At 37.4% G+C, this 26,566-nt stretch overlaps 1 protein-coding gene across 8 annotated transcripts in view; it reads left to right on the top strand.

Moving 5' to 3' along the window:
- Positions 1-26,566, top strand: part of PDLIM5 (PDZ and LIM domain 5) — a 224,209-nt gene that overhangs the window by 108,251 nt on the left and 89,392 nt on the right. For 3 of the 8 annotated variants that reach the window (XM_070392620.1, XM_070392611.1, XM_070392637.1), the window contains exons 4-5: positions 22,532-22,574; positions 24,503-24,594. In XM_070392620.1, the coding sequence (XP_070248721.1) occupies positions 22,532-22,574; positions 24,503-24,594 (135 nt within the window). Of the gene's footprint in view, positions 1-22,531; positions 22,575-24,175; positions 24,595-26,566 lie in introns of all 8 variants that reach the window. The other 5 variants (XM_070392602.1, XM_070392583.1, XM_070392593.1 and 2 more) reach the window with 2 other exon arrangements.

Raw genomic sequence — 26,566 nt, 5'->3', positions numbered from 1 at the left:
ATAGTTGTCTATCATAAAACCACCAGGAGGTATGGCCCCTGGCATTATTGCATTCTTTGTTCCTTTGCTCTGCCAGTCATTAGTATCTAGGTATACTATTTAAAACGTTCTATAACAGGGGTGAGCAACCTTTTTGTGAGTGCGTGCCAAAACCAGCAAAATCTCTGACTCAAAATTCTGCATGCCAACCCTAATTTTTTGAGAACATGTTACACCTACTTGATATCTCTTAAGGTGTACATATGTGAAGAACCTTGAAGAAATAATAAAATTCATTTGAGCGACAAAAACACAGTATATGATGATGAAAAATACATTTATTTTTTAATGTATACATGTACACTGATAGTCCGACAGAAAACTTTATGACTCCGTTTGATATTATCCGTGGGACTTTTGCTGCTGCATCACTGATGACAGAGATTTTACATCAGAGGTTTCTATTTCGTGACCTTCAGAGATATGCATGAGCTACTACTTTCATCCGTCAGGCTACTCCTATTACAAGACTTAACAAAATTCATCACTGAGAACAAAGATTCACAAGTGTATGTGGATGAAACCAAAACACTGGTCGGATCTAGGAAGGCAGGGAGAGTTAAGGCAGAGGCATAGAAATTGCTCTTCCCCTCTCTTGTCAATCCATGTCTGTGGTCTTTAAGATAACTTGTTATGTAAAATTATTTATTTATCTAAGATGCACCTACACTGAATTTATCTGAAAAATAAAAACGTTGATATTGAGAAAAAAATTATAAATGGAAGATTATAAGAGAGGGTTTCGCATTCCAGCAAAAGTTACTGGCATGCCAAGTTTGGCACGCCTGCCCGGGGTTGCCCACCCATGTTCTATAACAAGGGTCTGTTAGCAGATAATAATTTGCACCAAAACTGCTGGGCCATCTGTCCACTTAGCCAAATCTTCTAAAACCAACCAGTTTAGCTGCCACAATGAAAGCCAAACTTGTGAAACAGGTGCTGGTGCTAAAGAAAAGAGGTTTATTTAGGTGCGGTGACTTGGGAGAATGGTGGACTCCCTTCTCAAAGACCATCTCCCCTTCCTGCTTAAGCCCATGGTTCTTACAGGAATAGGGAGAGAGCGGCTTTTTTTTTCCTTCCCGTTCCCCACCCCTCCCTCCCCTCCCCCCCCTCCCCTCCCCTCCTCTCCCCTTCCCTCCTCTCTTACAGATGAGGAAACTAATTCAGAGAAGTTAATTAACTTAGACTAACTGACTGTTGTGAAGATAGTATGAAATGTTTTTTTGGGGGGGGAGGGGTGGGCTGGCTCCAAATAAAATTCATGCTTTTAATTTTTGTGATATTATACTCCCTTCTTGTAATGATGAGATAGATGATGGGAATTATTTCACCCATTTACCAAATGAGAAAAATGAGGCCTAGAAAAGACAAAGGTTTCATGTAGTAGAAAAGACAGTGAAATAGTAGTCAACCTATTCTTTCTGAACTTCAGTTTTCCTGTCTATCAAACTCTCCTGAAGTGTCCTAGAGTGATGAGACAGGAGACCAGTGGAGTGCGTTGTGAGTTTCTGCCTATATTTGTACTTCAACTAGAGAAGCTGCATTTTATTTGGTTTTATATATTGGACTTTGAAATATATTCAAGTGTAACCAGGAATTTTAATGCTAACCTAGTTTGGGAATAAAAATCTCGATGAGTGTTTTTAATAGAACCATGTGTTGGGTTTCCTCTGCAAGTAGTTATGATGAATTTTTTTGGTCTAGAGCAGGAGTGGGCAAACTTTTTGACTCGAGGGCCGCAATGGGTTCTTAAACTGGACCGAAGGGCCGGAACAAACGCATGGATGGAGTGTTTGTGTGAACTAATATAAATTCAAAGTAAACATCATTACATAAAAGGGTACGGTCTTTTTTTTTTTTTAGTTTTATTCATTTCAAACAGGCCGGATCCGGCCCGCGGGCCGTAGTTTGCCCACGGCTGGTCTAGAGCAATGATATTTGAGCTATGTATAGATAGATTTTCATGCTCACTGTTTTTGATAAACTAAATAAAATACATTTGTATTATAGAAAGGGATTTTGATTAGACTAGTAGGAAATTGTGATAGTTTGACATAGACTAAGTTATTATTATTTGCCTGTCAGGAAACCTGAAAAACTAAAAAAAAATTTGTTATGATTTTGATGTTGATATTGTGTAAAATTAGATGATCTGTGAAGATCTATGTGACTGTTTAATTCCTCAAGCCTTTATTGAGAATTATGTCAATTTTCAGAAACTGTTCTAATTTTCTTAGTATACAACTTTATTGAGCATAGGCTACAGCAGATATCTAGGTTACAGCAAATATTTTGGGTGACTCTGAAATGGAGAGCTGTAATTATCTGAACCACACCTTCTATCTAGTGCTATTTTTACAAGGCTGCTCTATCTCTACAAATGTTCCTTTTAAATAACTGGTTTCTCATAGCCATGCTCATCAATATTTCAGCATATTTAATTGCTGGTCTCTTTCTCAGAACTCACATAAACACAATTCATCAGGAAGAGCAGTGAGTTGTGCCACATCTTGCTTTTATAGGAGCACCAAAGCAGAAGCATATGCCAGTGTTTGCTTTGGGGTAGGCTTCCCTAGAAAACAGGAGATCAGTGAGATGCTAAATTGCAATTTTATGTGACAGACAGCCGAAAATAAGGCCATGTGTGAAATCAGCCAAACTCTTAAATCTTGTGCATGTCAAAATGGGAACAAAAGTTCTAATGCAAGTTTAATTTCCTCAAATATGGATCCCAACAATAATTGAAGTATGCTGCTCACCCACAGCCTTGGGTGTGGCCCGTGAACACAGCTGCTAACTCTGATTTGTAATTATTATATTTTATTGCCGTGTATAACTGGGCCTTTGGGTTATAACCATTGATGCAAAATGAGAGAGAAGCAAACATGTTGGATTGTGGTAACATACATATTTTTAGCTTTGACTATTTGTGCCATCATACCCCCCTTTTCTCTTCCCCCATAATACTTAGAAGTACTTATGGAGAAAGTTTTAATATGCTGGATTTTTGCATAGGGATTGGGAACAGAGCTAGTTCTCTGGCCAGTTTCTGATAGTTTCTTTTCCTTGTAGACTGTCATCGATCACTGGGATGGTTTCAGAGGCATTCAAGACTCACACTGTTCTCTAATTGTTACCTCTGAGTGAAAGTGCCCATAATTGCATGCCATGGTGAGCCTAGGTATTGTGCTTGTAACTTAGATTCAGTGAAGTGCTTGAGGGAAATTCAGAAGAAGAGAGTCATTGACTTTACCTTGTGATTCAATACATACTGCTTTTTCCTCCATCTCACTTTTCAGAAATGAACGCAGCCATCATGAAGCCCCGGACTGCTATTTGAAAGCCTGTTTAAAAGAAAGTCAAGTCAACTGGGACTTAGGGGTGATTTTGTATATTATGGATGATTTGGAACGGGGTTATCTCTCCCATTTCCCATCTTTCCCATTTCTCCCCTATTTATTATGGTACCTAAGAACTGCATTTTCTGAAATGAGACTGCTGAGATGGCTTTCACAAAACTATATCTTGTTTAATGCTAGAGCCTGGATTACAACTGCCATTTATGTTCGGTTTTTATGTCATGGAAGATGACAGACAATAGGTACTGTCTATTTATATGGCAAGCACCTAAGGATTTTTTTCATCTAGTTTTCACAGTAACCCAATAAGATAGATAAGTATTGTTATTCTTTTTTTTTTTTTTTAATATATTTTATTGATTTTTTACAGAGAGGAAGGGAGAGAGATAGATAGTCAGAAACATCGGTGAGAGAGAAACATCAATCAGCTGCCTCCCGCACATCTCCCACTGGGGATGTGCCCGCAACCCAGGTACATGCCCCTGACCGGAATCGAACCCGGGACCCTTCAGTCCGCAGGCCGACGCTCCATCCACTGAGCCAAACCGGTTTCGGCAAGTATTGTTATTCTTATCTTACAGGTTAAGAAACTAAGGGAGAGAGCTTAAGTCACTTTCCCTACATTGAATAACTAATAGAGGAACTAGGATAGAATCTGGACAATCTGCTCTTACCTCTGTAGGACACTGAACATTCCAGTGGCTGCACTGCTTATCAGAGTGACCAGGCTAAGACTTAGGTGAATTTAAAAAATTTACTATGTGTTCCTTGTCCCTGTGGCCAATGTTAGTACCTGGCTTATTTGCCAGTCTGTTCTGACTCTCTTCTACCTTGTTATAGGTAATACATTCCTAAGAGAAATGAAAGAATTAACTAATATAGACAGATTTTGAGATTGAGAAAGAATACTGCATGATCTACACTAATAAAAGAGAAACATGCAAATTGGTGTCACTCCGCTACCTTCCCATTGGCTAATCAGGGCAATATGAAAATTAACTGCCAGCAAGACGGCGGCCAGCAGCCAGGCAGCTTGAAGCTAACAGGAGGCTTGCTTGCTGCAGTGACGGAGGAAGCCAACGTTCCCCGCCTGCCGCTGCCGGCCTCTGAGCTTGCAGTTTGAAACATTGTTACAAATATAGAAGCTAAACAAAACCCCAGAAACCTGCTTTCAGCCAGCCAGGATCTCAGAGCTGGAGTTGAAACTGTGTTTCGATTATAGAACCCAAACAAACCAGATACCTGCTTTCAGCAGCTGAGGCCTCAGAGCTGGAGCCAAGCCTCAGAGCTAAAGCTGGCCCAGAATAAAAAAAAAGAAAAAAAGGAGCGGTTGGGAGCTTCAGTCACCCGCCAGCCTGAAAACAGCCCTCAGCCCCTCACCCAGACTGGCCAGGCACCCCAGTGGGGACCCCCACCCTGAAGGGGGTGTGACCAGTGGCAAACAGCCATCATCCCCTCACCCAGGCTGGCCAGGCACCCAAGCGGGACCCCCACCCTGATCCAGGACACCCTTCAGGGCAAACCAGCTGGCCCCCACCCATGCACCAGGCCTCTATCCTATATAGTAAAAGGGTAATATGCCTCCCAGCACCGGGCTCAGCAGAGCTGTGAGGCCTTCCGGCACCGGGATCAGCGACAGGGGGCAGTGCCCAAACCCCCTGATTACCCTGCAGCTCTGTGTGTGAGAGGGGGCGGTGCCCCAACTCCCCTATTGGCCCTACTCTGTGAGTGACAGATGGGAGCTCCTCAACCCCCTGATCAGCCCTGCTCTGTGTGTGACAGGGGGAGCTCCCCAATCCCCTGATCGACCCTGCCCTGTGCATGACAGGGTACGGAGCCCCAACCCCCCTGATGGGCCCTGCTCTGTGAGTGACAGGGGGCAGCACCCCAACCCCCTGATTGGCCCTGCTCTGTGCATGACAGGGTGGCGCCGCAACCTCCCCATCGACCCTGCCTTGAGTGTGACAGGGGGCGGTGCCCCAATCCCCCAATCGGCCCTACCCTGAGCGTGACTGAGGGTGGCATCACAACCTCCCGATCTGCCCTGCTCCATGCATGACGGGGCGGCGCCCCAACTCCCCAATCGGCCCTGCTCTGAGCCTGACCAGGGGCTGCACCTAGGGATTGGGCCTGCCCTCTGCCACCCGGGAGCAGGCCTAAGCCAACATGTTGTTATCTCCCGGGGGGTCCCAGACTGTGAGAGGGCACAGGCCGGGCTGAGGCCCCCCCCCCCCCCCCCCCCGTGTGCACAAATTTTTGTGCACCGGGCCTCTAGTATGATATAAAATGTTATAGAGGTGTATATGTTCCCCTGAGCTTGAAGGGACCATATGAGCCAATTGGTCTAGCCTTTTCCTTTGAAAAAAAAAATCCCTGAAACACTGATATAGCTCCTATGTGAACATTTTCCTGGACCACCCATTCCAAGTAGCCAACTCTAATTAAGAGAAAATCCTTTTAATTAAGATGTCACTGTTGGTATTCAGCAAGAACATTTTAGAAAAGCAGCCAAAAGTGCTAAATATCAGAATAGTTATGAAAGAAACAAATTGTAGTTATCTTGAAAGGAATCAGGAACTTTGATGTCAAAGTTACATAAATACTTTTTCATTTAAATAGTTGGTGTTTCTGCTTTTGTTTGTTTGTTGGTTTTTTAAGATCACAGATAGAGCACATTGTGTGTTTTGCTATGAAATAGTTCTAATTCTTTGTGAGGTCTCAGATCCTTCTTTGAATCCAATAAAAGAGAAAGTAAATGTGATAAGAATCTTCTATTCCCATTCTCTAGAGATCTCTTAGGGGATGCTTAGCACTAACATAAGGGAGCCATCAGATCAAAGGATGTGTTTTTCTCCCACTAAAGAATCTAATACCTTTTAGATTATTTGTCTTAAGAGTTAGTAACTAGTGTTTGGCTTCTCTAATTTTCACACATTATCAAATAGGGAAAATCTCTGTCAGTTTATAAGAACTTGCCTAGAGGATATCATTGTTAGAATCATGCTAATAGTAACCTATGATGAGCACTTTTGTTCTTGTCAGTGATGATAATTCTGTCAAAAGCAAATTTGGTGAGGTTGAGCTTTACAAATGTGTCCTAGACAAAACCCCATGTTAACTGTTATTGTTGCTAGGTCTCTTTATTTTGTGCCTTTGAGAATGTTATAGAATGCAATACTTTTCTTTTTCTTTTTCTTTTTTTTAAATTAAATATTTATTGTTCAGATTATTACATTTGTTCCTCTTTTTTCCCCCCATAACTCCCCTCCTTCCAGCTCCCACCCCACCCTCCACCCTCACTCCCCACCCACTGTGTTCATCCATAGGTGCATGATTTTTGTCCAGTCACTTCCCGCATCTCCCACACCCCTTTTTCCCCCAAGAATAGTCAGTCTATTCCCTTTCTATGTCCCTGATTCTATTATAATCACCAGTTCATTCTGTACATCAGGTTATTTATTCACTTGATTCTTAGATTCATTTGTTGATAGATGCATGTTTGTTGTTCATAATTTGTATCTTTACCTTTTTCTTCTTGTTCCTCTTCTTAAAGGATACCTTTCAGCATTTCATATAATACTGGTTTGGCGGTGATGAACTCCTTTAGCTTTTCCTTATCTGTGAAGCTCTTTATCTGACCTTCAATTCTGAATGATAGCTTTGCTGGATAAAGTAATCCTGGTTGTAGGTTCTTGGTACTCAGCACTTTGAATATTTCTTGCCATTCCCTTCTGGCCTGCAAAGTTTCTGTTGAGAAATCAGCTGACAGTCGTATGGGTATTCCCTTGTAGGTAATTGAGCCTCTTTCTCTTGCTGCTTTTAAGATTTTCTCTTTGTCTTTTGCTCTTGGCATTTTAATGATGATGTGTCTTGGTGTGGTCCTCTTTGGATTCCTTTTGTTTGGGGTTCTCTGCGCTTCTTGGACCTGTAAGTCCATTTCTTTCACCAGGTGGGGGAAGTTTTCTGCCATTATTTCTTGAAATAGGTTTTCAATATCTTGCTGTCTCTCATCTTCTGGCACTCCAATGACTCTGATATTAGACCGCTTAAAGCTGTCCCAGAGGCTCCTTACACTATCTTCACACTTTCGGATTCTTTTTTCATTTTGCTTTTCCAATTGGGTGTTTTTTGTCGAATCTTTGGTTTGATTATTGTACTCCTCTGGTCTGCTATTGGGTATAATATTCTTTATTTCAGTCCGTGTATGCTTACTTTCTAATTTCTTTATCGTAGCATCGAGGGTCTCATTAGTTTTCGTGAGGCTCTGCACAAATTTATGGCAAGCCCTCAAAATTGCGATTCTTAGCTCCATATCCTCCATTTCTGTCATGTTTTTTTGTCTCCGCATCTTTTATGCTTTCTTGGTGCACCCCCTTGTGGTCTCTGTGCGCAGTCTTGTTCTAGCCAAGCCTTAATTGTTGTAGTTAACACTAGAGGGGTTTGACCACCAGGCCGGCTGGCTGTGGAAATCGGCTGTGTGGAAAACGTCTGCCTTCTGGGGAGGTGCTAATCCAGCCTTTGCCTGAGGCGATCGGCAAATGGCTGTGCGCAGGTTTTGGGCGGGGCGGGATCAACAGGGCGGGCGGAGGGAGCAGTTATGGCCACGCTCAGTCCCGTTCCCAGAGGCTCTGCTTCTCAGAACCCCGGCAGCCGCTGCAAACCTCGGAGAGAAAGCTGCCCTCAGGTCCCAACTGATGCCGGATAATCCCGCTTCTCCCGTTTGAGTCTGGGTCCCTAGAGACTCGCCCGGATCTGGAGCCCAGAGTCTGAGACTCACTCCCGGCAGAAAACGACAACCGCGCCCTCAGCCACCAGCCCGCTTTGCGCGCGCACCTCGGTACCTTTGTATTTTCCACACTGCGCCGCCTCTGAGCCTCGATTTGCTGTTCTCTTTCCTTCTAGTTGTAGAGTCTCTCTTCAGCCAGCCTTCCTGTGGTTCTGGGTGATGTCCGTTCAGTCTTTTAGTTGTATTTTTGAAATGGTTGTTTGCGGCAGCGGTCTCCGGTGTTTACCTATGCCGCCATCTTGGTCTCTCTCAGAATGCAATACTTTTCAAAAGTTAAAGCTGGTTTATATTTTATGAGTGGGCTGTTTCAGTTTAGTGAGCATTTATTATAGGACCACTCTTAGCCAGCCATCATGTTTATTATGGACCTATTAGGCTTTTAGACCCTTCTTATCTCTGCCTTTAAGTCAAGGTTAGTGTGTATCAAACTGAGGCTTATTGTACATTCAGTTTGAGTCAGGAGAGCATCCCCCCTTTTTTGTTTTGTAAATGAAGTGGGCTAGAACAGAATATATTTTAATAGATTGTGCATGAAAAGAATGGTTTATTAGTTCATATTTGTACTAGATAGGTCATGATATCCTATATAATAAAAGGCTAATATGCAATCGTCTGAATGGCAGAACGACCGGTTGCTATGATGCACACTGACCAATAGGGGGCAGATGCTCAATGCAGGAGCTGCCCCCTGGTGGTCATTGTGCTCCCACAGGGGGAGCGCTGCTCAGCCAGAAGCCAGGCTCATGGCTGGCAAGCAAAGCAGCAGGGGTGGGAGCCTCTTCTGCCTTCGCAGCAGCGCTAAGGATGTCCAACTGACAGCTCAGTGGTTCTCAACCTTCCTAATGCCGCAACCCTTTAATACAGTTCCTCATGTTGTGGTGACCCCCAACCATATAATTATTTTCGTTGCTACTTCATAACTGTAATTTTGCTACTGTTATGAATTGTAATATAAATATCTGATATGCTATATGTGTTTTCTGATGGTCGCGACCCACAGGTTGAGAACCGCTGGCTTAGGCCCTGTGGGGAGCGGGCCTAAGCTGTCAGTCGGACATCTCCCGAGGGCTCCTGGACTGCAAGAGGGTGCAGGCCGGTCTGTGGGAACCACACCCCCCCCACCTCGAGTGCATGAATTTCATGCACCAGGCCTGTAGTAAAATATATTTCTGACTATATATTGTGATTAAAAAGTTTGAAAACAGGGGTCTATGTCAGTGTTACACAATTTGACATAGTCACAATTTTCAAGCATCTAATCAGTGTATTTGTCCCATTGAGAGGTGTTGTAGACCAGTTTGGGTGGTGTGAACTTGTGTGATGAGTCACATATGTTGTGAGTTGTGTACTGTTAAGAAGTACTATTCCAAGGTCATTTTCTAATATATTAGATTCAAACAGTGGTGGAGAGAATTCGTTCTCTTAGGATAATAAGCTTACCTTTTGGTAAAATAGGTGGAATGTGTTGCTAATTTGCTGCAGTTCAGATTTTCTTCCTGAGATGACAGAGGTATTAGAGGACATAATTTATTTTTTAAAAAGCCATACTTTTTAAACATCGAAACACTATGGAATTCTAATGTAGCTTAAATTTTACAACAAAATCCATGAAATTAGCAATCAGAAATATAAACAATACTGTTTTAGAAACAAAATTTAGTTTCTATAAACAAAAATAAAGATTCTTAATGAATAAAAGAAACAATTGAATGTGTTTCAGTCCTTTCTCTGTGATAGTATAAATGTGAAGTTAATCACAAATAATGAAAACTTTTAAAAATGAATAAATATTTGAACATTTGCTGACTTTAAATTTTCCTTCCTTGATTTAGATACTACTATCATACTGAATACTTTGAACAGGTTAGTTCAAATTAGTTCTCATTAAATTAAATGAGATTCAGAATTGAGGATGATTCTCAAGATTATACTTCTAAACGTTAAATGTGAATTCAGGGGCTCATTAAGCAAAGGTAGATCTGGCTTTATCTATGGCTAATAGAGCCATATTTGATTATTAACTTTTACATTCTTTGACTCTGAGTGTCCAAATTTTAAGAAAAAACTAAACCCACCCAAAAGTTAAATAAATGGAAAGACCTAAGTTGAGACTATGAAGAATGAAAAGTTTTTCATTTCTGTGCTCTCCTTAAGACAACAGACTGACTTGGGTTTCCTAATAAGGCTGTGCTAAATGCTGGAATGCCTGACTTGAAATACCTAAAAATACCCACTTTACAAAAAATGTTTCCAATTTAATGTGTTTAGCCTAGGCAAGAATAGAAAAAGAGATGTATTTGGAAACAGTAGCAAAGTTTGCCTACAACATTAGCAAGAGAGCATTTATAATGTGAAACTCAAAAGAGCATTATCTTACACTTTGGATATATGAAGAACAAACTACATAGACATTTTGCTTTTTTCATACATAGTTGTTTGTCTTGATACATATTTAAGGTTTGGGGCCAGTTTTCATCCTTCTCTTCCCCTTCTTAATTATTAAATAGGCTTATACAGTTCAAACAGTATACAGGCCAGTTTATTGCTCAACACTGCATTTAGATTTTATCTTCTTTAATTTGATATTTGGATTTAACTTTCTTTCAAAATGAAATATTGTGTTTAGGAATACTTTTCCATCTCACTTAGGAGTAAAAGACGAGGTCTTTCTGTGGCATAATGTAGCTTATGTGTTCTGGCTCCCATTTATCTCTCTGGCTTCATCTCTCAGTGTGTCCCCAGCTTTTACTCCCATTCTAGCCCAGTTGGCACATTCCTGTCTTAGAGATTTTACGCTTGCTGTGGTCGGCCTGAAATTCTCTACTTCAGATCTCTGCTCCGATTTCATCTTACTATGGAGGCTTCTCTGATTCCTTTATATAAAAGAACATATTCCTGCCTGTGTCCTGCTTTATTATACTCATTGTACTTATTACCATGTGACATACTTTGCTTATTTGTTTTTAGTCTGCCTCTCCCAAGTAGAATATAAACACCTTCCCAGAAGGTGTTTTTTTTCATTACTGTTGCCCCACCTCCTACAATAGAGCCTGCTTTGTTAGGGGCTTAATAAATACTTGGGGAATTAATGAACAAATTAATTAGATAAATTAATTTAATGAAAACATATAAAGCACAGAGTGCCCTTAAACTTGAAGTGACATTGGGTATAACAGGTATTGGTCAGAGCCCTGGCAAGGTAACTCAGTTGGTTACAGCATCGTCCTTGATATGCCAAGGTTATAGGTTTGATCCCCACTCAGGGCACATACAAGAATCAACCAAAGAATGCATAAAGTGGAATTACAAATTGATGTTTCTTTCTCCCTTCCTCTCTCTCTCTCTCTGAAGAACACACCAATCAATAAAAAAATACATATTGGTCAGAATGAGAAGGTACTTGGATAAAATAATTTATGGTAATAGAGAAAGCCAAGTCAAAACAAATCTGGTGGTTAACAGTAGCTAGATTCTGACCATAACTTAAAGGTGTGTGATTGTTTATAAAGTACAGAGTGATTAAAAATGAATTGAATATTATAAAAACGTATTATTCAATGACCAGGTATATATGTATGTATGTAGATATATATTTAGTGACTAGGTATATGTGAATATATAGCCAAAACCAAATAGGAAAGGTACCATCACAGATACTTCTGTAATCTTACATGCTCAGTACAACCCCTGTATCACAGGGCATTCATCAGACCTGCAGTCTGATTTGGTCTGGCCTATTGGTAGCACATCCCATCAGTAGTTGTAATAGGGGACTGTGATTACAGTTTCTTTATTTTCCTCAAGACCTCAAGGAAGAGGAAATATAAATATGAGGTTCTTGACATATACCCACAATAATATCCTGTGACATGGTATCTTGGGATCTGCATTGCCACTAATATCAGAAGCTGGTTGTTATTTTGTACAGAACATCCAGTTTCACACACAGATGATGTTCATTAAGGAACCACAAGCCCCATTCTGCTGGGAAGTGAAGTTATTAGAGAATTCCTATTGCTATGGGGGAAAATCCTCCTCTTTGGAAAAACAAGGAAGGATGGATTGAAGGCTCTTGTTTTTGTGTGTTTTTTTCATGTTTATTAAGCTTTAATTGGGAATTTTCTGAAGAGCTTAAACTTATTTATGTATATATCACTCAAGCTGTAAAATATGCCTTTCTATGGCTAAAGAAACAGGTAGACAGATATCTACATATGTTATCTAACTCTATATATCTGTATTAACTACATATATACCTATATGTATGAATTACACTAACTTCTGTGTTTACAGGAATTAAATCTAAGATGGCATTCTATAAGTAATGTGACAGAAAACAAATAATTATTAGTTAATAGACAGTTAATTCATTATTTACTGTTTGAAACCATTTCTCTCTGAAGTTTCTTACCAAAGTTACTTTTGTGACTTTCAGTTTGATATTATTCCTAGAAGGCAGAGTGCATATAAAGCATCTGAGGGGTTTGGGTTTAAATCCTGATTCTGTCATTTTCAGATTCTAAGTTGTGGTCAAATTATTTGACCTATTTTAGCTTTTCTTTCCTATATATAACATGACAACAATACTACATTCTCAGGAAGAATAAATGAGATAATTTATGTGATCGGCAAATGAAATTATTGGCAATTGTTAGGTACTCAGGTATATTTTCTTATCGATTTCGAGTTTGTTGTTATTTTCTCTTGAAACTTATCTTGATGGATAATTTGGTTTGAATATAACAGTATATAATCAGAAACAGAATAATTTCCAGAACTCCAGGGGCAAATCTGCATAAGGAGTCGGAAGATAATATCTGCCATTGCTTACTTTGTGCCTGTCACTCTGTTACGTGTATTGCATCCAAGACCTCATTGCATCCTCAAAACAATTCTGCAAGAGAGGGAATACTATCGTCATTGTAACAACAAAGAAAACTTTATAGTAGCTAAGTTATTTTGTTGTTAACCTAGACTTGCAACCTCCAAATAGCTATTTCTCCTATTTCTCATATTAACAAAAGGCAGGATAAGAAAAAGCCTGAATATGAAAGGTAGGCTCTGTTCTTTAAGACTCTATGCTTTTCCTAAAATGAAGATGAAAAAAGTAGACAGACATCAGGTTATGAATTGTGCCTGCATATACCACTTTTTTTGCATATACTACTTTTATCCTATTCTCTAGCATCTGACCCTTATCAAGGTTTTCCTGAAGCAGTTAGTTTTATATGCATTGCTAGAAGTCTTTGAAAATCCAGTTATGTATTTGGTTTGTTATTGATGCCTACTCTCCTAATATGAATCTATACCAAATTTGTTGCTCAGTGGCATTTTAATAGTGTCATGAAAGAGCCAGAAAAAAAGTATATCTATAAATGGAACTCCTAATTTTTCACAGGCAGATTATTTGCTTTGCAAACTATTATTTTCATATTAGTAATGAAGTACTATTCAGAAAATGCAATTCAAGTATTATAATCCATGTCTAATGTGAACTAAAGTATATAGTTTTGGTCAAAAAGAATGGGAAAGACATTATTATACTTTACAGCTTCTTTTACAGAATGTATGTGCATCCCTTTTAGTTGTTATTTTAGAATTTTAAAAAACCCAGTTACATAACTAATAGTCCCATTTCTAATACATAAAAGCAGAAGATGTGAAGGTTTTGAGTAGATTTTATCATTATTAGGAAATGAAGTGAGGTGCTGAGTAAAAGAGTTAAAAAATAGTGCTTAAATGTCATCCTTTATCCAATAATATTAAATCTCTCCCTTCACCAAGTTTTGGTATCAGTGCTGGGTAGTTTAGAAGTTTAGATGGATCATTCAGTTGCAAGTAGTAGGAAAGTCTGAGGTAGAGGAGTTAAGAGGAATTGAAAGGTTCTGTCATGCAACCACAGAAAGAATAATGGGAAGCTAAACTCATTTCTGAACAAATTATAATTAGGGGTTTTTCATTATGCAGAATGATTATGAGGTTTAGAGTTCAAAAGAGCTGTGGTCATGTTGGACTATTTCCCAGAAAGTTTGTTATAATCAACACTATAAAATGACCTACACCAGGAGTTGGCAAATTAGGACCTACAGGACAAACCTAGCCTCCCGACTATTTTTATAAATAAGGTTTATAACCACGCTCACCTATTTAGAGTTTGTCTGTTATTTTTCTTGTTAGAATGGCAGAGCTGAGTAGTTGAATCAAGATCCTGAGACGCACAAAGCCTAAAATAATGACTATCTGGACTTCTATAGTAAAGTTAGCCATTTTTTAACAATGGCATATAAAATAGATTCCTTATAAAACCCTTTATTAAAATAGTATTTTCATTGTCGAGGAACTTTACCCATGATAAGAATGAATTATTTTGAACTTTGAATTTCCTTTTATTTAATCTTGAACACATCTAAAATATTATCTAATTGCTTCAACATTTTTTATAGAAATTATTTTATAAATACTAGTTCTAAAAATGCTTTCCCCACCCTCTTAAATGATTCTGAGCTTATTTTGAATGTGGACATGAGACATAATGGACAGATGAAACTTTCTTCCCTGATAAAAATGTTCTTGTGGACATAAATGTTGAGTAAAAATAAAGTTCTCAAATCAAGTAGAATAATGTGAAATTTTGCATTTATCACTATTGAAACTATCTTACTTATTGGCTTATTATCTGTCTCCTCCATTAGAATACAGTTTCAGGCAGGGACCTCTTTGACTTGTCTACCACTGTATTCCTAAACCCTGGAACAGTGCCCATGGATCAACAAATATTGATGACTGTACAGATGGAAGGAAGGATGATCTCAAGTGAAGGATGCCAAGTAATATATAAAACTGTTACCAAAACTAGTTATTTAAATTGACAAGTATTCAGTTTACATTTCTGAGGATCTTAATAGCATTGAATTGGTGAATTTCAACCATAGAAAATAAAACAATATATCATGAGAGGAAGAAATGTTTGTTAATGTGTTGGCTCTTGTTGGGTGGGATGGATGTGTTAGACCTGTGGGTCGCAACCCCTTTGGGGGTCGAATGACCCTTTCACAGGGGTCACATAAGACCATCAGAAAACACATATATAATTACATATGTTTTGTGATTAATCACTATGCTTTAATTATGTTCAATTTGTAACAATGAAAATACATCCTGCATATCAGATTCATAACAGTAGCAAAATTACAGTTATGAAGTAGCAACGAAAATAATTTTATGGTTAGGGGTCACCACAACATGAGGAACTGTATTAAAGGGTCACGGCATTAGGAAGGTTGAGAACCACTATGTTAGAGGGAGGATTATATAGACATTAGTGTTAAACTTTTTAATGGTCAAGTTGTTTAACACTTCTAGCCTTTATTTCTGAAACGTAAGCGATATATTATGCATAAGGCCTTTAATTCAATATTGAGCCTCTAGTAAGACCACATAAATGGTAGCTGTAATGCTGATTCTCTCATTATTTGTATAATGGGAAATGCTTTATTTTAAATTTAGCCTAATGTTTCCTTATCTACTCCCCCTTCCTCCCCTCTGCATTTTTTTTTTTCCTCCTTGAAAATGGTGTAACCATGTGGATTAGGGAAGCTGCTAGATGTCTTTCTTCTTTCTTTCCTCTCACCCTCTCTGGCTTTTAGAATTGGTTGATGAAAATTTCTCCTCAAACCCCATTAACCTGAAAACGATCTTTATAACAGAAGCCCTTGCCCTTACCAAGGGAAGTAATTATCAAGTAGCAACTGCCTGCTCTGGATATAGCAGATCCACACGCAGTTTCCAGCCAAGCCCAAGAAGAGAGTGTCCCAGATAGTAATTCCCTTGCTCTGTCCTCTTACAGTCTTTATCCCACTCTTCAAAGTCTGTCCAGTTTGGCTTATTTCTTTCTCTCTGTAGGGAAAAATGTACTTCATTAGTTCCCATTGTAAGACAGGAAAGATGCAAACAGTGAAAGAGAAAGAGAAAGAGAGATTCTGTGTATGAGTGCATGTGTATGTGATGACAATTTTTTATAAGCTGAAAGGTGCTGATACACAGCTATTTTGTACTTTTGCTTATAGAAAATATAATCTTCACATATTCTCAAGTTATATAGGAAAAAAACACACTGATACTTTGCCATGTGATTTAAATGTTTAAGGTTTAAGTTTTTAGGAAAGTAGACTGACTGGAAGTACAATAAAATATGGGAAAATTGTATAAAGAGACATCCTTCTGCACACTTGAGTGCTCACTTTTTTCCCCTCTGGAGTTGCTTTGTTATTGCAAATTGACAACTTTGCAATTAAAGTGATGAATGATGTACCCTAGTGTTTATGGGTCTTGAGGTCACCGAGCCCAAAGATGGCCATACTGTGGGAAACTTAGATAGAGCTCATCTCACAGAAGATGAACAAAAATCCTCCTCTTTTCTGTACAATTGTTTAGGAGTTAAGTATATTAGATATGGTTGAAGGGAGTTACGAAGACATAATGAGCAATGTGAATAACCTTTATCAGTCTACTTCTGTTGCTTAATTCCTCATTCTGAACGACTAATGTGACCATCCATTGGCTACTTTATTAACTAAAACATAAACTAATGTATTAACTAATACATTAACTAAAGTATTAACTAATACTTTTTAAAGCAGTATTAAAATGCACTTATTAATGAAAAATATAACTTAAATATAACACCATTCATTGGGTGTTCATATGATGTTTGGTTCCTTTGAATCTTGTCCTTGATAAAACTATTGCTTATTTATGGCATCATTTTTCCTATACATTATTCTAACCAGGGCATCACAATTCTAGTTTTTAATATGATCTTTTATAACTTAGAACTCCTTTCAACTGTTCAGCCCGAAGTTCTGGAACTGGTTGTAATGTATCAGGGATTTTTATTTTGGATACCATTCTTATAAAAATCAATCAACTTTCAAAATAGATTGTTCTAGCCACAGTGACGTCTTTGTTCTTTGAATTCCATGAGCTGAGGATAGTCCTGAGCCAAGGCAGTAGGCGCTCACCATTATGGCTTACTCCTGTACAGTGGCTTCACACTAAGGAAGAGAGAACAATGAGCAAATTGTTGAGTCCATGGCACTAAGCCATGGCCAGGATCTCTGCTGGTTTGAAACACACATTACACAAAAGTGACTTGTGATGATCACTGTGGTTGAAAGGAAGATATATTATCCCATTACATATTTCCCAGGATTTGAAAAGAAAAATGTAGGAATAATTTTTAACAATTATACCTTAGTTTTTAAACTTTATTTATTTAAAAGTCTTTATTAAATGTGGACCCTAAGAAAGAAGACAACTACTAAGAAGGGCTCCTGGGCTCAAATTAAAAAAAAACCCATTTCTACACAGTGGCCTCTCACACAAACTGCACGTCAGAGAGAAGTCTGCATTGAACTGCTTGCCTCTGCACTGCACTGCCTGCCTGCACTGTGTTTCTGCCACCTGAGCCAGTCCTTACAAAGGAGTTCCTAGGATCCTATTTCAACCAATAGGACTGAGGCTTTCCCCATCCAGTTGGAGCTGCTTAGCTATGTCCCCCATCAGCATCTTCGCTGGCCAATGAGAGTGGCTCCATTATGACCAATCAGGACAGTGCCTTTTGGACCAATCAAATGGCAAGGATTTGAGGCCCTCATTTGCACAATGACAGACCAAGCAGGGAGCAGGGGTGGGGACTTCTGTCTATGTTAAGTCAGTGCCCCTCTGGGTTTGAGAGTGCACTTTCTCTTTCCACTGAAGACTGTGTTTCCCAGGCTGGAGCTGAAACACCCAACATGTCTCGCTGGAACAGAGCAGAGCAGACCAGTACAAGCCAGAGTAGACTGGCACAGAATGGAGCAGAACAGAGCAAAGTGGAGCAGACCAGGGCACAACCAGGCAGACCTGTGAGGAGCAGAGCAGAGTTGTCTAGCCAGAGAGGGGCATCAGAGCCACAACCGTGCTATACCACAATTGAGCTGTTTTGCACTGAATAAAATTTCATTCTTTTTCACACTCCAAATTGGAGATTCCTGTTGGTGTTGAATTGGCAAAATTATCATAAAATCAAGTGACAAAAATTGTTTGCTTTTAAGTAATCTATGACATTTCTAAAGTAAAGGAGCAGATGCTCAATATATTTTTCTAAAAATAAAGAAAGACAACTATAAAAATTTTAATTTTGAGAAATAGTTTTCTTTATTCATACATTAGGATTTTCTCAGGGACTATAGAAAGTATACATTTTAGTTTGATGAAGGAAGTGGGATTTTCCTCCTTAAATATTGATTAAATTATGTACACAGTCTTTGGGTATCTTATTAAAGTTGATGAAAGTACTAGTTGGATAAGAATGATATTCTAGGATTTTATGGGTTGTAATATTTCTTTTCCTTAATTTTAGCCCCTGATAAAAGACCTGAGTAAACATTTCAGACTTACATAGATTTATTTTCTTTTAACTAACATTTCCTAGAGAGTTTTTTTACTTCCTAACTTCATTCTTGTAAAGAGTTTCTTAAATGAGTATTCTAAGTAAATAAGCATTCCGTACCTCAAATGGGTATGCACAACAATCCACACTATTTTCTTCTGTAGGCATTTAAAGGCTCTGAGAAGTCATGTTGCTTAGATGCTTTTCTAACTTTAACTTCAAGTTTTCCAGACATCTTTGAAAACAGAACCTTTTTGTTTATTTCGTGTTTTTGAAAGTAGTTTTCTGCTAAGCATGCTTAGAGAAATAGTCTTACTTATAAAAAGTAGCACATGTGTATTGTATAAAATATGGAAAACATACACAAAAGAGAAAAAACAAATATTATTCATAGGGAGCCTCAATTAAAATGTTGATGTGCTTCCATCCCCTTTTCCCCATGCACTGTTCATGCTGTATGTGCTCTATCTTCCTTTTTCACTTGACATTATAAAGAAAGCATGTTATCATCATTCAGAATTCTTTCTTAGAATGACTCTAGTCTTTGCATACTGATTCATCATGTGTTTTTATTAAGTTAATCATTTTCTCACTGTGTATTTAATCAGTTGTTTTCAATTTTTCACTCTTAAAAGTTACACTGTAGGGATCAAATATCTTTATACATAAGTATTTTCCATATTTCACATTATTTCCTTATGATAGATTCCAAGAAGTTGATTGTTATATCAAAAGTCACGAGCTTCCTTCAAGGCTTTTTGTAAATAAATGCCAAGTTATTTTCCAAAAGAACCATAAGATACATAGTTCTTCTAGCAACTTACAGTGTTATTCACACAAGCATTGTGTATTAACACTAAAGCCGATCTATAATAATAAAAGCATAATGTGCTAATTAGACCGGACATCCTTCCGGATGACCTCCTGGACGAAGCCAGGGCTGCGAGGGAAGCCCGAGTTCTGGGTGTCTGCTGGTGGCCAGAAGGAAGCCCGGGTCCCAGGTACCAGAGGGAAGCCAGTGCCGGCAGTTGGGGGAAGGAAGGCCTACACTTGCACGAATTTCGTGCATTGGGCCTCTAGTCTTTACATATTTGAAAGTAAAAATCTTTTTATTTTTTTATTCTGTGATAATTAGTAAAGTTTTTTTTTAAAAAATACTAGTGTTATTACTATTTATTAATTTTGCAGATTTCACTTGTCCTATATTCTTAATTTCCTTAACCACAATAGTTTGTGTCATAAGAGTATGTAAATACATTTATAAGATTTTTGTAGCCTACTGATCTTTTAAAATATAATTAATGTATGTTATAGATTTTATGTACATATGCTGTGTGTAAAAAATGTTTTTCCAAATATTTTTAATGTGGACAGATTGACATATTCTGTTTACTCCAGGAAGCAAAATAACACACAAAAATGAAGGCCAGTTTAAACAGAAGTGTTCAGAAAGTACATGGCTTAAATTGTGAGCTCCTGTAAACATTCAAGCTCAGGTTAGATGAGTACCTGATTGGCATGTGATAAAATAGCACTAAAGAACCTTCCACATTACAATGATTCTATGACTAATTTGGTGGTTATTTAAATATTTGAACCAACAGAACTAATTTTTATTGCATCTGATGTCAACCATTTTATTTGACATTTAATTATAAGTCAGTTTATGTTTTTTTCTATTAAATGGTTGTGTTTTTATTGTGTGATGGACTCAATCCTGGGGTTTCCAGGGCATGTTGCCCTTCTTTTCTCTGAGACTTGACTTAGTTCATTCATGTCACTATACTAGTAAAACCTTATTAGAAGGCAAGAAGGGAAAACAGATTTAAGCCTCTGATTTATAAATTTTTTTGTGAATTTAAAATTTCAAACAGTATTTTTGTAGAACTTTCAATGCCTAAAGTATATCAGGACTTACTATATGCTTTTTCAAAAAAATTAATTGAAAACTAACCATTATGTGGCTTTTGCTGTTGTTGCTAACACTGTTTAAACATGGCTCAGTGGTTGAGTGTGGACCTATGAACCCCAGAAAACAGTTCGATTTCTGATCAGGGCACATGCCTGGGTTGTGGGCTTGATCCCCAGTACGGGGCATACAGGAGGCAGCCAATCAATGAGTCTTTCCCATCATTGATGTTTCTATCTCTCCCTCTCACTTCCTTTCTGAAATCAAACATATATATATTTTTTTAAAGAAACATCTGGAATAAACTAAGGTTTTGGTTTTCATATATATATATATATAAATAATCTGTGCATTTTATTCTATTTGTGAACATGTTCTTTCTCATAAATTGTTTTTATGTTGCTAGAAGAGTTTAAGGGTCCAGATGTAAAAATGGGATACCATCTTGTCTATTATAGCAAACTGTTGGTAATGCCTTGGGTGTTTTTAATATAGATCCTTTGTGATTTGCAGCCTATTGTGAAATTTCAATGAAGGAAGATTCCACTGTTCTGTTCTAAACTTGTTTCCTTTGCTTGTTATAATAACCCTATGAGCTAAAAGAGAAATTTGAGAGTACGAATGGAAAGTCTGTCTGAGAGTACACATGGAAAGTTATGCAATTGTATAATTCTATATAGCAGTAACCAAGTGTTAGCATCTATTCTGGCCTCTCATTAGGTTAGCCAGTTATTCAGTCAGTGCTTGCCCTAGCTAACCAAATTAGATATTGGAAAAATCAGTTGCTGCTAAAAATGTTTGGAGTTTGTTACTAGGTTATACTCACAGAGACCAAATATCCTTCACTGGCATCTTTCTCTATAAGTAAAGCAATCTCAGAGTTTGTAGTTTAAAATGATCACTCATTTACTTACTATGGTTACTTTTCTTGAATTTTGCACTTCATGACTTGTCCTCAGGCTTGTGTGATATAGAGGAGCCCAAGTGCTTCTGGCATTATTAAACATAACATGTACCTTTATACTGGGTAAATAGCCTTTAAATCATTCAAACTTTCCCAATCATTTAGTTACTATCCTTGACTACAGCCAGTGTATTGTAATATATAAGAACTGGTGGCCTCAGCTCCATCCTAGTAAGTAATTTATTCACTCTAACTTTGAAGTCCCTCATCTAAAATATCAGGATAATAACTTTGGTTATTTTTTATGATTGTATAAGATAATTCCTATAAATCAATTATTGCTACTATTAATCCACACTAAACAAAGGAACGGTAATTATACAAAAGCATATATTAAAAATAAATTAATTTGGATTTAGAAATAGTCAAGTCTATAGTGTACATGGGTTTTTGTCCTGCTTTCTTGCTCTCTCTTTTCAACACTCATTACTCTTTCATGGCAGGCACAATACTGATAGAAACAAATGGTACATGGTCATCACCTTCGTTGAAATTATAGCTTAAAGGAAGAACTTACAGTTTAGTTTCAGCATAACAAGTAAACTTGCATAAGCAGATAAGAATCTGAATACAAAATAAATATTCATTTGGTGACTCAGTTCAACCTGAGTTTATTCAGTATCTTCACAAAGAGGCCAATATCCTATGGATGGTTCATGGATGTGAGGGGAAAAGGCAGATACTATTGGAGATGATTCAGATGAGATGTTTTAGAAGCCACTCAAGGATCAAAAAGTTACGTTTATTTATCCTTGCCCTTTAAAGATTAAACATAAGTGCAGTAGTAAACATGATTGGTGTTTGTCTTTACTCATTTGAGTATGTAGAGAACTAATGAGTGTAGGGGTATTATTGGATCTTGCAGCATTTGAGTCCCATAAACTAATTAGTAGACTGTGGATAGTAAAAAATAATAAATTATAAAACTGTAAGTTCTGATGATTTAGTATATTAAGGTATATAATAATATAAATTCCATTAATAAGTTTGCAAGTTTGTAAAAGTTCATGTTTTTTATTTTTTCTCTCATTTTTTCCCCCAGAGCATCTGCTACATCCAGGCCGGAACCAGTACCTGTTCAAAAGGTGTGTTTCTAATCTACTATCACTAGGGTACCATTTTGATAGTCCCTCCTGAACTACTATAATTTCCATTCCTTTCTCAGGCCATACTGACAATGTAGTTTTAGTACAGTTTTCCTTACAGTTCTTTTCCTTTAAGGATGGCGGGAAAATGGAAATCAACACATACAGATTTACCATCTTTCTAATTATACTTATATTTTAAAACATTTTCCAGTGTCATATATTATTAATAACTTATATACAAAATTTTTACATTACTTTTTACTTGCCTGTTTTTATTCACATATTCTAAACATAATAAGTGTTTACTAAAAATGAATATTATAAGTCCTTAATCTTATTTTATTCATACTATTAATAAGTTTTAAATTACATTTGCTGAGTATTCTTGAGTTAGGTTGTTGGCAAATGCCTTTTTTCTCTCATCTATATCTTCAAATTGTCCCAAACCATTATTCACATACATCTGCTTTATGCTGTTTGGGGATTTCTCTTTAATTTTACTTGTGCCTTTCTATCAAATTACTTATTGTATTGATTTACTGAGGTAATAAGCTACTTTTTCCTGTCAGATTTATAATTTTTATAAGATTTATTTAGATTACCTTTGCTTTCTTAAAATTAAGTATAATAGACTTGCCATTGTATACTTTTAACATTTTTTATTGTTTTTGTTTCATGATGGTAGGATGAGTAGGGATTTATTCTTTAATTTTTTTTTTAACTTTATACTTGCTTTGGAATAGGGATTTGTAAACACAAATTCTGTTAATTTTAGGAAGAATTGATCTTTCTTACTAGTTATTTTTTTTCTTTGGCTGATAGCAGTGAAGAAACATCTAAGATCATTTTTTTTCCCCTCATGTAACTATTAAATATTTGTTTTGGAAAAGGCAAAGAATTTTATTCCTTTTTATTTCCTGAATGATGTCTCAAAACATTCCAGAGAGAGAAACTGGTGGATTACAGGACAAGAAAAGGATTGATTTTGTTTGCTTACTTGTTTGTTTTATGTTGATTTTTAAAAAGCAATTTCTTGATTCAAAATAATTAGGATGTGCACATTTCTGAGTTAGTTGAAAACAGTCTTATTCCTTTTTTGTACATGAAGAGTTAGAAATGTGCTGCTGCTTCTGCATGAATCAAATGATTGTACTCTGGAGAGTAATTAAACATGTTTGAAAGATGGAATTATAATTGAGACTCTGGATATTTTAAAATAAACATTTCGGTTAGCAATGTATTATTTATTGTGAGGAATTTGAAATTTTTTCCTTTGGAATATGTCTAAATTGACACTTATGATGGCCTTTAGGCTTTTTGATAACTTTCCTGCTCCATTTTCTAAATATTTTGAAACTCCTTTCATTTTTATTTTAAAAAATGTACTCAGTGTGTGCATCTGTGTTATGCATGTTGGGAACAGTTAGCATGCATGTTATGCTATATCAACTTAATTGGTTTTATCTGGAAACCTATAAAGTTTGAGCTGCTAACATGATTGTGTTTGTCTTTTTAAAAACAAGCTGTGTTCTTTTAAGAGAATCTGGTTTGCATGTATTTGGTGTGTTTTTGTATATGTTTATTTTTATTTTACATAGGGAGAACCTAAAGAAGTAGTTAAACCTGTGCCCATTACATCTCCTGCTGTGTCCAAAGTCACTTCCACCACCAACATGGCCTACAATAAGGCACCACGGCCCTTTGGTTCTGTGTCTTCACCAAAAGTCACATCCATCCCATCACCATCGTCTGCCTTCACCCCAGCCCATGCCACCACTTCATCACATGCTTCCCCTCCACCTGTGGCTGCTGTCACTTCTCCCCCATTCGCTGCATCTGGACTGCATGCTAATGCCAATCTTAGTGCTGACCAGCGTTCACCTGCATTGAGCGCTGGTAAACCTGCAGTTAATGTCCCACGGCAGCCCACAGTCACCAGCGTGTGTTCCGAGACTGCTCAGGAGCTAGCAGAGGGACAGAGAAGAGGATCCCAGGGTGACAGTAAACAGCAAAATGGGTAGGTGGCCAAGGGTGCTTTCTGCTCTTATCAAAACTCTTCTTTCAGGCAATTTCCAGGAAACAATCTAAATCCCCCCCCAAATCAGCTGTTCTTTGAAAGAAAGGAGATGAGGTTTTATTTGCTTCATTAGCATGTAGCTTTATATTATATACATACTGCAGTTTCTGCAAGGCAATGATAGGTTAATCAAAACCTAATTATGCATTTTGACATGTTATGAACCATGTAACATATGCCGTAACTCTTTTTGTCCAAGTCCTGGCACAGCATTGAGCAGCTGGCACTTATAATGCAAGGCAAATCTTATATCTTTCTTCCTCAAAATTTCCATCCCTTTATTAGTCACCAAAAGTTTAAAGAGAGTGGCTGCAGTTCTGTCAGTTTATCAGCTTATGTATCATACCCTAAGTAGAAAGGAAATGAGGAGTTTGTAAGAAGCTTTTTTTTTAAGGAATTAAGTCTTACAAAGACAGAAATCAAAGTTTTGACTCATGTCTGTGCCTGATGCATTAGCTTAGGTTAAAATGCAAGCAGTGTTCTTTTCAGGTAAGTTCATGCTAGAATTTAGTCTTTAAAAGCAAACAGTAATGACAAAACAGTAATGTCCAGGGATGCATGTAAAACTTTAGAAGCAAATTAGAAGGTATTTTCATTGTAAAGATTTTTCTAAAATGAATGGATTTAAATGAATGGGCACTAAATATATGTTAGATGTTTTTGAAAAATCTATTCCTTATAATTTTTCCCTTTTGAAGTTTGTTTTCAACAGTATTTATTTATAGATGGTCATTTTATTCTTTGAATTCAGTGATCATACTTTAAGCCAATAATTTATTTGATCAGATTTATTGTGGCAAAAATTTACTTTAAAAGGGAAATAATCTGCATGCCTGATTGGTTTTACCAATGCCAGTTCCCAGGAAAATATAATTAAAATAATTGTGTGGATAGGTTCTTTCTGAGATAATCCCTTCCGAATGGTAATTCATGTAATGAAGGGACTGTGCTTTGGGTAGCACTGCCACCATGGCAACCGTGGGGCTTTGAGAAAGAGGTGGCAGGGTTCCAGGCTGCTGCTGAGAGAAAGAGCAGGAGGAGGTCTGGAGGAACAGCTACTGGGCCCTACATGCGGTTCTGTGGTTGTGGGTGGCTTTTTAAAGTTTTGATGTATATATTGCGGAAAATTAGTGTCCTTCAAAGAATGTTGTTCTTTCATGTGAGGAAGAAAAATAGTATGTAGTGTTGAGGTGTGTTTGGTTGTCTTTTTTTTCTGTTTGTTTTAAGACTATAGATTTTAGAGTCATCGAAGTACATATTCCTAAAAGACAGATGCTGCCTTTCAAATGCTAGCCCCTCAGAAAACGAAAAGCAGAAATTTACTACGTTTATTAAATTCCAGGTTCACTAGGAAAAAGTCCACTGAAGGAAATGTTTGAGCTAAAATCTTTTCTCCTTATTAACACATCTTGAAATTTTATATGAAAGTCTTCCTAATGGAAGATTGTAGAGGTAAAAGCAAATTGAAGTTATGGAAAAATACTACCTTTAAAGTATATGAAAATACCAAGGTTTAAATTTTGTGGTTTATAAGTATAGCTTTGATGATTAAACTTGAAATGATTGAAAGCGTATTATTTTCAAACTGAAACTGTAGGCAAGTGGTATAGTTCTAGGACCTTTATGGTGGCTTCTTAGTCAATCGCCATGTGATTACTGAGCACAGGCCTGGTGTCCAGCACTGTGCAAGATTCTGGAGAAAAGAGATCATTATGCATTTTGCATCTTTAACAAACATCATTTGCAAATGGGTGTATTTAGAAAAAGCTTGATTTCACATGTTGTCCAGATGTTAGGGCAATGAAAATTTGATTATTCTGAACACAAAGTGTGGCGTTTGAAATTCTAAGACAAATTTGTAGTGCCCTTTCTCTTACTACATTTAGATTAAAAAAATAAAAAATAAATCACA

The sequence above is a fragment of the Myotis yumanensis genome, unplaced genomic scaffold (genome assembly GCF_028538775.1).
Source record: "Myotis yumanensis isolate MYYU_CA2020_CCGP unplaced genomic scaffold, mMyoYum1.0.hap1 SCAF_1, whole genome shotgun sequence".
In the NCBI taxonomy this organism is placed as follows: domain Eukaryota; kingdom Metazoa; phylum Chordata; class Mammalia; order Chiroptera; family Vespertilionidae; genus Myotis; species Myotis yumanensis.
The sequence above is the reverse complement of the archived record's forward strand: the minus strand, read 5'-3'. Positions and strand labels throughout refer to the sequence as shown.